This window comes from Eucyclogobius newberryi, unplaced genomic scaffold (assembly GCF_026437365.1).
Source record: "Eucyclogobius newberryi isolate DKJ021-1_F unplaced genomic scaffold, fEucNew1.0.hap1 SCAF_172, whole genome shotgun sequence".
Taxonomy (NCBI): domain Eukaryota; kingdom Metazoa; phylum Chordata; class Actinopteri; order Gobiiformes; family Gobiidae; genus Eucyclogobius; species Eucyclogobius newberryi.
Genome location: NW_027315804.1, coordinates 50,048 through 68,522, shown reverse-complemented (window position 1 = coordinate 68,522; position 18,475 = coordinate 50,048). Strand labels below are relative to the sequence as shown.

Below are 18,475 nucleotides of genomic sequence, written 5' to 3'. Positions count from 1 at the left end.
TTTATGTCCTGTTCAGACCTGTTTTATACCCGGTTTAGTCCTGTTCAGACCTGTTTTATACCCGGTTTAGTCCTGTACAGACCTGTTTTAGACCCGGTTTAGATCTATTAAGACCTGTTTTAGACCCGGTTTAGATCTATTAAGACCTGTTTTAGACCCGGTTTAGTCCTGTTCAGACCTGTTTTATACCCGGTTTAGTCCTATACAGACCTGTTTTAGACCCGGTTTAGTCCTGTTCAGACCTGTTTTAGACCCGGTTTAGTCCTGTTCAGACCTGTTTTAGACCCGGTTTAGTCCTGTACAGACCTGTTTTAGACCCGGTTTAGATCTATTAAGACCTGTTTTAGACCCGGTTTAGATCTATTAAGACCTGTTTTAGACCCGGTTTAGATCTATTAAGACCTGTTTTAGACCCGGTTTAGTCCTGTTCAGACCTGTTTTAGACCCGGTTTAGATCTATTAAGACCTGTTTTAGACCGGGTTTAGTCCTGTTCAGACCTGTTTTAGACCCGGTTTAGTCCTGTTCAGACCCAGTTTAGTCCTGTTCAGACCCAGTTTAGTCCTGTTCAGACCTGTTTTAGACCCGGTTTAGTCCTGTACAGACCTGTTTTAGACCCGGTTTAGTCCTGTACAGACCTGTTTTAGACCGGGTTTAGATCTATTAAGACCTGTTTTAGACCCGGTTTAGTCCTGTTCAGACCCAGTTTAGTCCTGTTCAGACCCAGTTTAGTCCTGTTCAGACCTGTTTTAGACCCGGTTTAGTCCTGTACAGACCTGTTTTAGACCCGGTTTAGTCCTGTACAGACCTGTTTTAGACCGGGTTTAGATCTATTAAGACCTGTTTTAGACCCGGTTTAGTCCTGTTCAGACCCAGTTTAGTCCTGTTCAGACCCAGTTTAGTCCTGTTCAGACCTGTTTTAGACCCGGTTTAGTCCTGTACAGACCTGTTTTAGACCCGGTTTAGTCCTGTACAGACCTGTTTTAGACCGGGTTTAGATCTATTAAGACCTGTTTTAGACCCGGTTTAGTCCTGTTCAGACCCAGTTTAGTCCTGTTCAGACCCAGTTTAGTCCTGTTCAGACCTGTTTTAGACCCGGTTTAGTCCTGTACAGACCTGTTTTAGACCCGGTTTAGTCCTGTACAGACCTGTTTTAGACCGGGTTTAGATCTATTAAGACCTGTTTTAGACCCGGTTTAGTCCTGTTCAGACCCAGTTTAGTCCTGTTCAGACCCAGTTTAGTCCTGTTCAGACCTGTTTTAGACCCGGTTTAGTCCTGTACAGACCTGTTTTAGACCCGGTTTAGTCCTGTACAGACCTGTTTTAGACCGGGTTTAGATCTATTAAGACCTGTTTTAGACCCGGTTTAGTCCTGTTCAGACCCAGTTTAGTCCTGTTCAGACCCAGTTTAGTCCTGTTCAGACCTGTTTTAGACCCGGTTTAGTCCTGTACAGACCTGTTTTAGACCCGGTTTAGTCCTGTACAGACCTGTTTTAGACCGGGTTTAGATCTATTAAGACCTGTTTTAGACCCGGTTTAGTCCTGTTCAGACCCAGTTTAGTCCTGTTCAGACCCAGTTTAGTCCTGTTCAGACCTGTTTTAGACCCGGTTTAGTCCTGTACAGACCTGTTTTAGACCCGGTTTAGTCCTGTACAGACCTGTTTTAGACCGGGTTTAGATCTATTAAGACCTGTTTTAGACCCGGTTTAGTCCTGTTCAGACCCAGTTTAGTCCTGTTCAGACCCAGTTTAGTCCTGTTCAGACCTGTTTTAGACCCGGTTTAGTCCTGTACAGACCTGTTTTAGACCCGGTTTAGTCCTGTACAGACCTGTTTTAGACCGGGTTTAGATCTATTAAGACCTGTTTTAGACCCGGTTTAGTCCTGTTCAGACCCAGTTTAGTCCTGTTCAGACCCAGTTTAGTCCTGTTCAGACCTGTTTTAGACCCGGTTTAGTCCTGTACAGACCTGTTTTAGACCCGGTTTAGTCCTGTACAGACCTGTTTTAGACCGGGTTTAGATCTATTAAGACCTGTTTTAGACCCGGTTTAGTCCTGTTCAGACCCAGTTTAGTCCTGTTCAGACCCAGTTTAGTCCTGTTCAGACCTGTTTTAGACCCGGTTTAGTCCTGTACAGACCTGTTTTAGACCCGGTTTAGTCCTGTACAGACCTGTTTTAGACCGGGTTTAGATCTATTAAGACCTGTTTTAGACCCGGTTTAGTCCTGTTCAGACCCAGTTTAGTCCTGTTCAGACCCAGTTTAGTCCTGTTCAGACCTGTTTTAGACCCGGTTTAGTCCTGTACAGACCTGTTTTAGACCCGGTTTAGTCCTGTACAGACCTGTTTTAGACCCGGTTTAGTCCTGTACAGACCTGTTTTAGACCCGGTTTAGATCTATTAAGACCTGTTTTAGACCCGGTTTAGTCCTGTTCAGACCTGTTTTAGACCCGGTTTAGTCCTGTTCAGACCCAGTTTAGTCCTGTTCAGACCCAGTTTAGTCCTGTTCAGACCTGTTTTAGACCCGGTTTAGTCCTGTACAGACCTGTTTTAGACCCGGTTTAGTCCTGTTCAGACCCAGTTTAGTCCTGTTCAGACCCAGTTTAGTCCTGTTCAGACCTGTTTTAGACCCGGTTTAGTCCTGTACAGACCTGTTTTAGACCCGGTTTAGTCCTGTACAGACCTGTTTTAGACCGGGTTTAGATCTATTAAGACCTGTTTTAGACCCGGTTTAGTCCTGTTCAGACCCAGTTTAGTCCTGTTCAGACCCAGTTTAGTCCTGTTCAGACCTGTTTTAGACCCGGTTTAGTCCTGTACAGACCTGTTTTAGACCCGGTTTAGTCCTGTACAGACCTGTTTTAGACCGGGTTTAGATCTATTAAGACCTGTTTTAGACCCGGTTTAGTCCTGTTCAGACCCAGTTTAGTCCTGTTCAGACCTGTTTTAGACCCGGTTTAGTCCTGTACAGACCTGTTTTAGACCCGGTTTAGTCCTGTACAGACCTGTTTTAGACCGGGTTTAGATCTATTAAGACCTGTTTTAGACCCGGTTTAGTCCTGTTCAGACCCAGTTTAGTCCTGTTCAGACCCAGTTTAGTCCTGTTCAGACCTGTTTTAGACCCGGTTTAGTCCTGTACAGACCTGTTTTAGACCCGGTTTAGTCCTGTACAGACCTGTTTTAGACCGGGTTTAGATCTATTAAGACCTGTTTTAGACCCGGTTTAGTCCTGTTCAGACCCAGTTTAGTCCTGTTCAGACCCAGTTTAGTCCTGTTCAGACCTGTTTTAGACCCGGTTTAGTCCTGTACAGACCTGTTTTAGACCCGGTTTAGTCCTGTACAGACCTGTTTTAGACCGGGTTTAGATCTATTAAGACCTGTTTTAGACCCGGTTTAGTCCTGTTCAGACCCAGTTTAGTCCTGTTCAGACCCAGTTTAGTCCTGTTCAGACCTGTTTTAGACCCGGTTTAGTCCTGTACAGACCTGTTTTAGACCCGGTTTAGTCCTGTACAGACCTGTTTTAGACCGGGTTTAGATCTATTAAGACCTGTTTTAGACCCGGTTTAGTCCTGTTCAGACCCAGTTTAGTCCTGTTCAGACCCAGTTTAGTCCTGTTCAGACCTGTTTTAGACCCGGTTTAGTCCTGTACAGACCTGTTTTAGACCCGGTTTAGTCCTGTACAGACCTGTTTTAGACCGGGTTTAGATCTATTAAGACCTGTTTTAGACCCGGTTTAGTCCTGTTCAGACCCAGTTTAGTCCTGTTCAGACCCAGTTTAGTCCTGTTCAGACCTGTTTTAGACCCGGTTTAGTCCTGTACAGACCTGTTTTAGACCCGGTTTAGTCCTGTACAGACCTGTTTTAGACCGGGTTTAGATCTATTAAGACCTGTTTTAGACCCGGTTTAGTCCTGTTCAGACCCAGTTTAGTCCTGTTCAGACCCAGTTTAGTCCTGTTCAGACCTGTTTTAGACCCGGTTTAGTCCTGTACAGACCTGTTTTAGACCCGGTTTAGTCCTGTACAGACCTGTTTTAGACCGGGTTTAGATCTATTAAGACCTGTTTTAGACCCGGTTTAGTCCTGTTCAGACCCAGTTTAGTCCTGTTCAGACCCAGTTTAGTCCTGTTCAGACTTGTTTTAGACCCGGTTTAGTCCTGTACAGACCTGTTTTAGACCGGGTTTAGATCTATTAAGACCTGTTTTAGACCCGGTTTAGTCCTGTTCAGACCCAGTTTAGTCCTGTTCAGACCCAGTTTAGTCCTGTTCAGACCTGTTTTAGACCCGGTTTAGTCCTGTACAGACCTGTTTTAGACCCGGTTTAGTCCTGTACAGACCTGTTTTAGACCGGGTTTAGATCTATTAAGACCTGTTTTAGACCCGGTTTAGTCCTGTTCAGACCCAGTTTAGTCCTGTTCAGACCCAGTTTAGTCCTGTTCAGACCTGTTTTAGACCCGGTTTAGTCCTGTACAGACCTGTTTTAGACCCGGTTTAGTCCTGTACAGACCTGTTTTAGACCGGGTTTAGATCTATTAAGACCTGTTTTAGACCCGGTTTAGTCCTGTTCAGACCCAGTTTAGTCCAGGTTCTGACCCGGTTTTACCTGTGCACCTGCAGCTCCAGACCCCGGATTCTGACTTTAGTCCGGGTCAGAGCCAGTTTCAGGTCCTGGGCTCTGGACGCCATCAAACCCTCGGTCCCCGTGGCAACAACAGCACCTGAGTCACATGACCCCACACAGCGCTCTGATTGGCCCAAGACACGTCCATTCACTTTAATGAAGATGAGGCTCAAATTTCACCAGGACTAAACCAGGACTAAACCAGGACTAAACCAGGTCTAAACCAGGACTATACCAGGTCTAAACCAGGACTAAACCAGGACTAAACCAGTTCTAAACCAGGACTAAACCAGGTCTAAACCAGGACTAAACCAGGTCTAAACCAGAACCAAACCAAGTCTAAACCAGGTCTAACCCAGGTCTAACCCAGGTCCATACAATGTCTAAACCAGGACTAAACCAGGACTAAACCAGGACTAAACCAGGACTAAACCAGGTCTGAACCAGGTCTGAACCAGGTCTGAATCATGTCTAAACCAGGACTGAACCAGGACTAAACCAGGACTAAACCAGGACTAAACCAGGACTAAACCAGGACTAAACCAGGTCTAAACCAGGACTAAACCAGGTCTAAACCAGGACTAAACCTGGTCTAAACCAGAAGTGAACCATGTTTGAACCAGGACTAAACCAGGACTAGACCAGGTCTAAACCAGGTCTAAACCATGTCCAAACCAGGTCTAAACTAAGGTCTAAACCAAGGTCTAAACCAGGACTAAACCAGGTCTGAACCAGGTCTAAACCAGGTCTAAACCAGGACTAAACAAGGTCTAAACCAGGTCTAAACCAGGACTAAACAAGGACTAAACCAGGACTAAACCAGGACTAAACCAGGACTAAACCAGGACTAAACCAGGACTGAACCAGGACAGAACCAGGAGTGAACCATGTTTGAACCATGTTTGAACCAGGACTAAATCAGGATTTAGCCAGTTCTGAACCGGGTCTGAACTGTGGGAGGGCATCTGAGGTAACGCTAAGGTTCAATGAAGAGTCAGAGAAAGTTCCTCAAATTAAGTTTATTCACAAAAAGACACAGAAGTCTAAAGACTGGGCATGAGTGCGACATGAGTGCGGCAAATGGAAGTCAGTGTCCTGGTTTAGTCCTGGTTTAGTCCTGGTTTAGTCCTGGTTTAGTCCTGGTTTAGTCCTGGTTTAGTCCTGGTTTAGACCTGGTTTAGACCTGGTTTAGACCTGGTTTAGACCTGGTTTAGTCCTGGTTTAGTCCTGGTTTAGACCTGGTTTAGACCTGGTTTAGTCCTGGTTTAGTCCTGGTTTAGACCTGGTTTAGACCTGGTTTAGACCTGGTTTAGACCTGGTTTAGTCCTGGTTTAGTCCTGGTTTAGTCCTGGGTCTCGGCACGGTCCAGGATCTGCTCCAGTTTCTCCGGGTCCAGTCGATGTCTCATGATCTCGGTTCCGTTGAAGTGGAACACTGGGATGTGGAACCGGTACAGATCCCAGAACTGTTTGTGCTCTGGTTTAGAAATGTCCACCATCTGAAGGTCAAACTGTAGACAAGAAAGCCATCAGAGGGCAGGAAACACAGAGAGGGCCAATCAGAGGGCAGGAGACACAGAGAGGGCCAATCAGAGGGCAGGAGACACAGAGAGGGCCAATCAGAGGGCAGGAGACACAGAGAGGGCCAATCAGAGGGCAGGAGACACAGAGAGGGCCAATCAGAGGGCAGGAGACACAGAGAGGGCCAATCAGAGGGCAGGAGACACAGAGAGGGCCAATCAGAGGGCAGGAGACACAGAGAGGGCCAATCAGAGGGCAGGAGACACAGGACAGTAAATGCGCAGGTCTTGTGTTGTGGTCTTTAAAGGGCAGTAATGAAATGGAGAGCGCCATGACGACGGGGAAGAAACTGGTAATGAGCAAAGAGACAAGCTGAAGTTGAGCTTTGACTTCCTCTGGGTCATTAAAAGAACCCTAAATGACAAACATTCAGAACGTAACATTCCTGAGCTGGTCCCAGAGGCTTTAAAGAGCTCAAATAGAGTAGAATGAGCCTAAATCTGATTCACTTTCTGCCTTTTAATATAACCAAAAAGTGTGTCCTGACCCGAACCCTAAACCAACCCCCGAACCCTAACCCAACCCCCGAACCCTAACCCAACCTCCGAACCCTAACCCAACCTCCGAACCCTAACCCAACCTCCGAACCCTAACTTTTGGAGCGTACTTTAGAAGTGTACTTTAGCAGCTCGACCTGCGCATCACGACCTGGCAAACCCACAGCTCGACCTGCGCATCACGACCTGCCAAACCCACAGCTCGACCTGCGCATCACGACCTGGCAAACCCACAGCTCGACCTGCGCATCACGACCTGGCAAACCCACAGCTCGACCTGCGCATCACGACCTGGCAAACCCACAGCTCGACCTGCGCATCACGACCTGGCAAACCCACAGCTCGACCTGCGCATCACGACCTGGCAAACCCACAGCTCGACCTGCGCATCACGACCTGGCAAACACACAGCTCGACCTGCGCATCACGACCTGGCAAACCCACAGCTCGACCTGCGCATCACGACCTGGCAAACCCACAGCTCGACCTGCGCATCACGACCTGCCAAACCCACAGCTCGACCTGCGCATCACGACCTGGCAAACCCACAGCTCGACCTGCGCATCACGACCTGGCAGAGTTTTGGAGAAAATAAGTTTGAAGGTTCTCACTCTGTGTCTGAACGGCTGCAGCAGCTGTTTGGCTTCGTCACACAGAGGACACGGATCCTACAGAGAAAGGACCTGGTTTAGTTTGGTCCTGGTTTGGTCCTGGTTTGGTCCTGGTTTGGTCCTGGTTTGGTCCTGGTTTAGACCCGGTTTGGTCCCGGTTTGGTCCCGGTTTAGACCCGGTTTAGTCCCGGTTTGGTCCCGGTTTAGTCCCGGTTTAGTCCCGGTTTAGTCCCGGTTTAGTCCTGGTTTAGTCCTGGTTTAGACCCAGTTTAGACCTGGTTCAGACCTTGGTGAACAGAGTAATAACTGGCAGACGTTTGACGCTGGAGCAGAAAGTCCTGATCCGGATCAGAAACATGTTCAGTCTGATCTAAAGAAGAGACAAACTGTGTCAGATGCCCTCCCTCCACATTCAAACACTGTTCAGGGTTCAGAAAAAAGTGTGTTTGTATCGCAAGCTTTTGCGATACAAAAATGTGTTCAATTGTATAAACAAAGCGCCTAAAAGTACTGATCACTCGTCAATCAATCGTCAACAACGGCATGACACATGTAGGACGCTGTGTTGTCATGACACATGTAGGACGCATGTAGGACGCTGTGTTGTCATGACACATGTAGGACGCTGTGTTGTCATGACACATGTAGGACGCTGTGTTGTCATGACACATGTAGGACGCATGTAGGACGCTGTGTTGTCATGACACATGTAGGACGCTGTGTTGTCATGACACATGTAGGACGCTGTGTTGTCATGACACATGTAGGACGCATGTAGGACGCTGTGTTGTCATGACACATGTAGGACGCTGTGTTGTCATGACACATGTAGGACGCTGTGTTGTCATGACACATGTAGGACGCATGTAGGACGCTGTGTTGTCATGACACATGTAGGACGCTGTGTTGTCATGACACATGTAGGACGCTGTGTTGTCATGACACATGTAGGACGCTGTGTTGTCATGACACATGTAGGACGCATGTAGGACGCTGTGTTGTCATGACACATGTAGGACGCTGTGTTGTCATGACACATGTAGGACGCATGTAGGACGCTGTGTTGTCATGACACATGTAGGACGCTGTGTTGTCATGACACATGTAGGACGCATGTAGGACGCTGTGTTGTCATGACACATGTAGGACGCATGTAGGACGCTGTGTTGTCATGACACATGTAGGACGCTGTGTTGTCATGACACATGTAGGACGCTGTGTTGTCATGACACATGTAGGACGCATGTAGGACGCTGTGTTGTCATGACACATGTAGGACGCTGTGTTGTCATGACACATGTAGGACGCTGTGTTGTCATGACACATGTAGGACGCATGTAGGACGCTGTGTTGTCATGACACATGTAGGACGCTGTGTTGTCATGACACATGTAGGACGCTGTGTTGTCATGACACATGTAGGACGCATGTAGGACGCTGTGTTGTCATGACACATGTAGGACGCTGTGTTGTCATGACACATGTAGGACGCATGTAGGACGCTGTGTTGTCATGACACATGTAGGACGCTGTGTTGTCATGACACATGTAGGACGCATGTAGGACGCTGTGTTGTCATGACACATGTAGGACGCTGTGTTGTCATGACACATGTAGGACGCATGTAGGACGCTGTGTTGTCATGACACATGTAGGACGCTGTGTTGTCATGACACATGTAGGACGCATGTAGGACGCTGTGTTGTCATGACACATGTAGGACGCATGTAGGACGCTGTGTTGTCATGACACATGTAGGACGCTGTGTTGTCATGACACATGTAGGACGCTGTGTTGTCATGACACATGTAGGACGCATGTAGGACGCTGTGTTGTCATGACACATGTAGGACGCTGTGTTGTCATGACACATGTAGGACGCTGTGTTGTCATGACACATGTAGGACGCATGTAGGACGCTGTGTTGTCATGACACATGTAGGACGCTGTGTTGTCATGACACATGTAGGACGCTGTGTTGTCATGACACATGTAGGACGCATGTAGGACGCTGTGTTGTCATGACACATGTAGGACGCATGTAGGACGCTGTGTTGTCATGACACATGTAGGACGCTGTGTTGTCATGACACATGTAGGACGCATGTAGGACGCTGTGTTGTCATGACACATGTAGGACGCTGTGTTGTCATGACACATGTAGGACGCATGTAGGACGCTGTGTTGTCATGACACATGTAGGACGCATGTAGGACGCTGTGTTGTCATGACACATGTAGGACGCTGTGTTGTCATGACACATGTAGGACGCATGTAGGACGCTGTGTTGTCATGACACATGTAGGACGCTGTGTTGTCATGACACATGTAGGACGCTGTGTTGTCATGACACATGTAGGACGCATGTAGGACGCTGTGTTGTCATGACACATGTAGGACGCTGTGTTGTCATGACACATGTAGGACGCTGTGTTGTCATGACACATGTAGGACGCTGTGTTGTCATGACACATGTAGGACGCATGTAGGACGCTGTGTTGTCATGACACATGTAGGACGCTGTGTTGTCATGACACATGTAGGACGCTGTGTTGCCATGACACATGTAGGACGCTGTGTTGTCATGACACATGTAGGACGCATGTAGGACGCTGTGTTGTCATGACACATGTAGGACGCTGTGTTGTCATGACACATGTAGGACGCTGTGTTGTCATGACACATGTAGGACGCTGTGTTGTCATGACACATGTAGGACGCTGTGTGGACATGACACATGTAGGACGCTGTGTTGTCATGACACATGTAGGACGCTGTGTTGTCATGACACATGTAGGACACTGTGTGGACATGACACATGTAGGACACTGTGTGGACATGACACATGTAGGACACTGTGTGGACATGACACATGTAGGACACTGTGTGGACATGACACATGTAGGACGCTGTGTTGTCATGACGAGTCCCGCTGCTGTCTCAGATCGCGAGTCTGAAAGTGGGAGGAGCCACGTACGCTAATGTTTGCGTCAGATTCAGACTTCCGAGGTCAAAAGCTCCTAAACACAAAAGTCTTTGCAGATCATACACTGCCAAAATATTCATATTTACACTGCAAGTGACACAACCTCGTTTTTAACAATCAGATGCGTATTTTGGGCGCAGCAAATTACCCGGCTCCGAATGTGCAGCTGGAGCTGAGACGAGTGCTTAGGGACCGTCATCAAATAGCAAAACGAAAAATGGAATGGAATGTCAAATAGAGCAGTACAATTTGAATAACACATAAAATACACCATGATGGTCGCCACAGCAACCTTTATTTTTCCATCAGAAGCTTAACACATATTTTTTGTGAGTGTAAAGACAATTAATATGTAAATGAGACTCATGCAAATAGTCATCTGATTGATGATGATGTGGAAGAAAGTTGTAAATGAGGCCATATGACTTTGTGTTGATTAATTTGTTCAACAACTAATTTTATTTGCAAGTTTTCTGTTTTATTCAAAGAAAAAATGTTTAAAAAGTGTTTAAAAGTTAATTTGTTAAGAGTTTTTTTTTTTAAATAGAATGTTTACAAATACATTTTAAATAAATAATCGTGTTATATCAATGGAAAATATTGATTGTTAGTCTCTTTCGTGTTTCGCGTTCCAAAGAGAGTAGAACGGTTTCCAAAGAGAGTAGAACGGGTTCCAAAGAGAGTAGAACGGATTCCAAAGAGAGTAGAACGCGTTCCAAAGAGAGTAGAACGGATTCCAAAGAGAGTAGAACGGATTCCAAAGAGAGTAGAACGGATTCCAAAGAGAGTAGAACGCGTTCCAAAGAGAGTAGAACGGATTCCAAAGAGAGTAGAACGCGTTCCAAAGAGAGTAGAACGGATTCCAAAGAGAGTAGAACGGATTCCAAAGAGAGTAGAACGGATTCCAAAGAGAGTAGAACGGGTTCCAAAGAGAGTAGAACGGGTTCCAAAGAGAGTAGAACGGGTTCCAAAGAGAGTAGAACGGGTTCCAAAGAGAGTAGAACGGATTCCAAAGAGAGTAGAACGGATTCCAAAGAGAGTAGAACGGGTTCCAAAGAGAGTAGAACGGATTCCAAAGAGAGTAGAACGGATTCCAAAGAGAGTAGAACGGATTCCAAAGAGAGTAGAACGGATTCCAAAGAGAGTAGAACGGATTCCAAAGAGAGTAGAACGGATTCCAAAGAGAGTAGAACGGGTTCCAAAGAGAGTAGAACGGGTTCCAAAGAGAGTAGAACGGATTCCAAAGAGAGTAGAACGCGTTCCAAAGAGAGTAGAACGGATTCCAAAGAGAGTAGAACGCGTTCCAAAGAGAGTAGAACGGATTCCAAAGAGAGTAGAACGGATTCCAAAGAGAGTAGAACGGATTCCAAAGAGAGTAGAACGCGTTCCAAAGAGAGTAGAACGGATTCCAAAGAGAGTAGAACGCGTTCCAAAGAGAGTAGAACGGATTCCAAAGAGAGTAGAACGGATTCCAAAGAGAGTAGAACGGGTTCCAAAGAGAGTAGAACGGGTTCCAAAGAGAGTAGAACGGGTTCCAAAGAGAGTAGAACGGATTCCAAAGAGAGTAGAACGGATTCCAAAGAGAGTAGAACGGATTCCAAAGAGAGTAGAACGGATTCCAAAGAGAGTAGAACGGATTCCAAAGAGAGTAGAACGCGTTCCAAAGAGAGTAGAACGGATTCCAAAGAGAGTAGAACGCGTTCCAAAGAGAGTAGAACGGATTCCAAAGAGAGTAGAACGCGTTCCAAAGAGAGTAGAACGGATTCCAAAGAGAGTAGAACGCGTTCCAAAGAGAGTAGAACGGATTCCAAAGAGAGTAGAACGGATTCCAAAGAGAGTAGAACGGATTCCAAAGAGAGTAGAACGCGTTCCAAAGAGAGTAGAACGGGTTCCAAAGAGAGTAGAACGCGTTCCAAAGAGAGTAGAACGCGTTCCAAAGAGAGTAGAACGGATTCCAAAGAGAGTAGAACGGATTCCAAAGAGAGTAGAACGGATTCCAAAGAGAGTAGAACGGATTCCAAAGAGAGTAGAACGGATTCCAAAGAGAGTAGAACGCGTTCCAAAGAGAGTAGAACGGATTCCAAAGAGAGTAGAACGAGTTCCAAAGAGAGTAGAACGCGTTCCAAAGAGAGTAGAACGGATTCCAAAGAGAGTAGAACGCGTTCCAAAGAGAGTAGAACGGATTCCAAAGAGAGTAGAACGGATTCCAAAGAGAGTAGAACGGATTCCAAAGAGAGTAGAACGGGTTCCAAAGAGAGTAGAACGGTTTCCAAAGAGAGTAGAACGCGTTCCAAAGAGAGTAGAACGCGTTCCAAAGAGAGTAGAACGCGTTCCAAAGAGAGTAGAACGCGTTCCAAAGAGAGTAGAACGCGTTCCAAAGAGAGTAGAACGGATTCCAAAGAGAGTAGAACGGATTCCAAAGAGAGTAGAACGGATTCCAAAGAGAGTAGAACGGATTCCAAAGAGAGTAGAACGGATTCCAAAGAGAGTAGAACGGGTTCCAAAGAGAGTAGAACGCGTTCCAAAGAGAGTAGAACGCGTTCCAAAGAGAGTAGAACGCGTTCCAAAGAGAGTAGAACGGATTCCAAAGAGAGTAGAACGGATTCCAAAGAGAGTAGAACGGATTCCAAAGAGAGTAGAACGGATTCCAAAGAGAGTAGAACGGATTCCAAAGAGAGTAGAACGGGTTCCAAAGAGAGTAGAACGGGTTCCAAAGAGGACTCCTTGTGGTCTGTAACCCTGACCTTAGGTTATGACAGTTACAGACTCTTAAAAGATCTAAAAAAAAAGGTTTGAGACAAAAAGTCATTCAAGAAGAAGGAGCCGAAAGATAAAGCTCTGGATTTACCGGTCACTCTACGTTCTGCCCTCACCTATGGTCATGAGCTTTAATGACCCAAAGGACAAGATCCCGGATACAAGCGGTTGAAAAGAGTTTCATCCACCGGGTGGTGAGGAGCTCAGTCACACGGGAGGAGCTCGGAGTAGAGCCGCTGCTCCGGAGCCTCCTGCTATGCAGCGGTCACCTGTGTGTCTGACCACCACGTGTCCAGTCAGTGTCACTGGATTCATGTATCTGACCACATCATATTATTTTCCGATATGTCAAAAAGTGATTGAAGGGGGTTCATTAAATGTTAAGTTATAAATGTATGAATGAATATATCTGAACTTTCACCACCTGTATCGTTACATACATTTACATATATTTACATACATTTACATAAGTTTAGGGCAACAACAAGTATTTTGAATAAGGACATGCCTCCCGGAGGACGTGGACCTCCCGGAGGACGTGGACCTCCCGGAGGACGTGGACCTCCCGGAGGACGAGGACCTCCCGGAGGACGAGGACCTCCCGGAGGACGAGGACGAGGACCTCCCGGAGCAAACGTCCCGGAGCAAACGCCTCGACTGGACAAAAACATACTTCACCTTCATCCATTTTCATGAGGTTTATTACATCACAAATCTTCTGTAGTTTATAATTCATTAAAAATAGGTTATCAAATGATCTTATCCGTTATTTTCAGCATATCCGTGAAGTACTAGAATTTTCAAAAAGTTCTCCACTTTATACCGCGAATCATCACGGGAAGGTCACGTGGGCGTGACTTAGGGGGTGATTGACAGTTGTAGCACAATTTGGATTGATGGAATTGTTTGTGTCGCGAGAGGAGCAATTTCTGTAAAAGTAACAAACGCAGTCCAGCAGAAGACGGACACAGGCGGAACAGCACTCCTGCAGGACGGGAGTGGCAGTGCGCCTCGAGCGGACTCTCACATGATTATAGTGTGAAAGAGGCCATCACATCCCTGAAGGAGCGACTGTGCCTCATAGAGACTATTTCTATTCTGAATGTGGACTATCGTTTATGCAATTATGTCCAAAAGAACAGAACAAACTGAATCCACAAAGATCAGACAGGATTCCCACAATACTAAAATACTTCTCACACTCCTACAATACTACACAAGTATTCTCACACTCATACAATACTACACAAGTATTCTCACACTCCTACAATACTACACAAGTATTCTCACACTCCTACAATACTACATCAAGTATTCTCACACTCCTACAATACTACATCAAGTATTCTCACACTCCTACAATACTACATCAGGTATTCTCACACTCCTACAATACTACACAAGTATTCTCACACTCATACAATACTACACAAGTATTCTCACACTCCTACAATACTACATCAAGTATTCTCACACTCCTACAATACTACATCAAGTATTCTCACACTCCTACAATACTACATCAGGTATTCTCACACTCCTACAATACTACACAAGTATTCTCACACTCCTACAATACTACATCAAGTATTCTCACACTCCTACAATACTACACAAGTATTCTCACACTCCTACAATACTACATCAAGTATTCTCACACTCCTACAATACTACATCAAGTATTTTCACACTCCTACAATACTACATCAAGTATTCTCACACTCCTACAATACTACACAAGTATTCTCACACTCCTACAATACTACACAAGTATTCTCACACTCCTACAATACTACACAAGTATTCTCACACTCCTACAATACTACACAAGTATTCTCACACTCCTACAATACTACACAAGTATTCTCACACTCCTACAATACTACATCAAGTATTCTCACACTCCTACAATACTACATCAAGTATTCTCACACTACTACAAAACTACACAAGTATTCTCACACTCCTACAATACTACATCAAGTATTCTCACACTCCTACAATAATTCTCACACTCCTACAATACTACATCAAGTATTCTCACACTCCTACAATACTACATCAAGTATTTTCACACTCCTACAATACTACATCAAGTATTCTCACACTCCTACAATACTACACAAGTATTCTCACACTACTACAATACTACACAAGTATTCTCACACTCCTACAATACTACACAAGTATTCTCACACTACTACAATACTACATCAAGTATTCTCACACTCCTACAATACTACATCAAGTATTCTCACACTCCTACAATACTACATCAAGTATTCTCACACTCCTACAATACTACATCAAGTATTCTCACACTCCTACAATACTACACAAGTATTCTCACACTCCTACAATACTACATCAAGTATTCTCACACTCCTACAATACTACATCAAGTATTCTCACACTCCTACAATACTACATCAAGTATTTTCACACTCCTACAATACTACACCAAGTATTCTCACACTCCTACAATACTACACAAGTATTCTCACACTCCTACAATACTACATCAAGTATTCTCACACTCCTACAATACTACATCAAGTATTTTCACACTCCTACAATACTACATCAAGTATTCTCACACTCCTACAATACTACACAAGTATTCTCACACTACTACAATACTACACAAGTATTCTCACACTCCTACAATACTACAGAAGTATTCTCACACTCCTACAATACTACATCAAGTATTCTCACACTCCTACAATACTACATCAGGTATTCTCACACTCCTACAATACTACACAAGTATTCTCACACTCCTACAATACTACATCAAGTATTCTCACACTCCTACAATACTACATCAAGTATTCTCACACTCCTACAATACTACATCAAGTATTCTCACACTACTACAATACTACACAAGTATTCTCACACTACTACAATACTACACAAGTATTCTCACACTACTACAATACTACATCAAGTATTCTCACAATACTACACAAGTATTCTCACACTCCTACAATACTACACAAGTATTCTCACACTCCTACAATACTACATCAAGTATTCTCACACTCCTACAATACTACATCAAGTATTCTCACACTCCTACAATACTACATCAAGTATTCTCACACTCCTACAATACTACATCAAGTATTCTCACACTACTACAATACTACACAAGTATTCTCACACTCCTACAATACTACATCAAGTATTCTCACACTACTACAATACTACATCAAGTATTCTCACACTCCTACAATACTACACCAAGTATTCTCACACTCCTACAATACTACACCAAGTATTCTCACACTCCTACAATACTACACAAGTATTCTCACACTACTACAATACTACACAAGTATTCTCACACTACTACAATACTACACAAGTATTCTCACACTCCTACAATACTACATCAGGTATTCTCACACTCTTACAATACTACACAAGTATTCTCACACTCCTACAATACTACATCAAGTATTCTCACAATACTACACAAGTATTCTCACACTCCTACAATACTACATCAAGTATTCTCACAATACTACACAAGTATTCTCACACTACTACAATACTACATACACTACTACAATACTACATCAAGTATTCTCACAATACTACACAAGTATTCTCACACTCCTACAATACTACACAAGTATTCTCACACTCCTACAATACTACATCAAGTATTCTCACACTCCTACAATACTACATCAAGTATTCTCACACTACTACAATACTACACAAGTATTCTCACACTACTACAATACTACACAAGTATTCTCACACTACTACAATACTAAACAAGTATTCTCACACTCTTACAATACTACACAAGTATTCTCACACTCCTACAATACTACATCAAGTATTCTCACAATACTACACAAGTATTCTCACACTCCTACAATACTACATCAAGTATTCTCACAATACTACACAAGTATTCTCACACTACTACAATACTACATCAAGTATTCTCACACTCCTACAATACTACATCAAGTATTCTCACACTACTACAATACTACACAAGTATTCTCACACTCCTACAATACTACATCAAGTATTCTCACAATACTACACAAGTATTCTCACACTACTACAATACTACATACACTACTACAATACTACATCAAGTATTCTCACAATACTACACAAGTATTCTCACACTCCTACAATACTACACAAGTATTCTCACACTCCTACAATACTACATCAAGTATTCTCACACTCCTACAATACTACATCAAGTATTCTCACAATACTACACAAGTATTCTCACACTACTACAATACTACATCAAGTATTCTCACACTCCTACAATACTACATCAAGTATTCTCACAATACTACACAAGTATTCTCACACTACTACAATACTACATCAAGTATTCTCACACTCCTACAATACTACATCAAGTATTCTCACAATACTACACAAGTATTCTCACACTACTACAATACTACATCAAGTATTCTCACACTCCTACAATACTACATCAAGTATTCTCACAATACTACACAAGTATTCTCACACTACTACAATACTACATACACTACTTAACTGATGCTGAAGGAATATGTTTCCTGGTGCAGTATTTATGACATCAGTAAATATTATATTTAGCTTTAGACGTTTTAATTTGTCAGGAGTCATCGGAGACTGTCCCCGCGCATGCGCAACATTCCTTTTAGCATCGTTAGCCTTGCTAGCTCCTTCAGCTCGAAAGTCCCGCAGACTGTGCTCAAAACTCACCGGTGTCAGGCTCCTGTGTCCGGGCAGAGCTGCGCTGGAGCCCACGGTGTCTGGAGGCTCTGGTTCCGCGGAAGTTCTGTTCTTCTCGTTCTTCTTCTTCTTCTACTCGTTCTTGTTCTCGTTCTTCTTCTTCTTCTTCTTCTTCTTGCAGCTCGTTCCTCCGGCTTTACAGGTCCCTGTGAGTGCGCATGCGCCTTTCTTCTTCGCCTGCTCTTTTCTGGTTCACGTTTGGTCTCCATGGTAATAAGGTAATATAATAGAGCCATGTCATATTCATGTGCACAAAACTGCTGTAAATAAGAGTGTTTACTTCACCACTATTAATAGTATTACTTTGTCTTATGTTGGCTTATTTTATCTTTTTATTATATATATTTTTTCCTCTCTTTTCCTTATTAAGAATATGAGAGGTTCTGTCCATAGGAGTTTTGTTTATAAGAGTTTTTCTATTAAGAGTGCTTTTTAAAGCTTCCTATAAGTTATCTGTTCGTTACTTCTGTATCTACTTGCGTTGCAACACCAAAATTTCCCCATTGTGGGACAAATACGGGCTTATCTTAGTTTATTTTATCCATTCCTTCTTCTTCTTCTTCTTCTTCTAAAAGGTGCATTACCGCCACCATCTGGAACTTGCGTTGGTAATATTGGTATTACTGTTTTGTGCTTTGTATTCACAGTGATTTAAAATGTA

At 44.0% G+C, this 18,475-nt stretch overlaps 2 protein-coding genes across 3 annotated transcripts in view; both read right to left on the bottom strand.

The window, feature by feature from the left end:
- Window positions 1-17,901, bottom strand: part of LOC140363677 (mirror-image polydactyly gene 1 protein-like) — an 84,455-nt gene extending 66,554 nt beyond the window's left edge. Inside the window, exon 1 of one of the 2 annotated variants that reach the window (XM_072450285.1) lies at window positions 17,785-17,901. Coding sequence is in view for 1 of the 2 variants with exons in the window: in XM_072450284.1 (XP_072306385.1) it covers window positions 4,590-4,672 (83 nt within the window). In the remaining variant the exon portion in view is untranslated. Of the gene's footprint in view, window positions 1-4,589; window positions 4,778-17,784 lie in introns of those variants that run through there. The other variant, XM_072450284.1, reaches the window with a different exon arrangement.
- On the bottom strand, window positions 5,868-17,855 carry LOC140363678 (glutaredoxin-like protein C5orf63 homolog). Its single transcript, XM_072450286.1, has 4 exons — window positions 17,786-17,855; window positions 7,582-7,657; window positions 7,296-7,352; window positions 5,868-6,117 (listed from the first exon to the last, which is right to left on the bottom strand). Exons 2-4 carry the CDS (start codon window positions 7,651-7,653, stop codon window positions 5,950-5,952), a joined length of 297 nt encoding a protein of 98 aa, XP_072306387.1. The 5' UTR covers window positions 7,654-7,657; window positions 17,786-17,855; the 3' UTR covers window positions 5,868-5,949.
- Window positions 17,902-18,475: the final 574 nt, after the last annotated feature.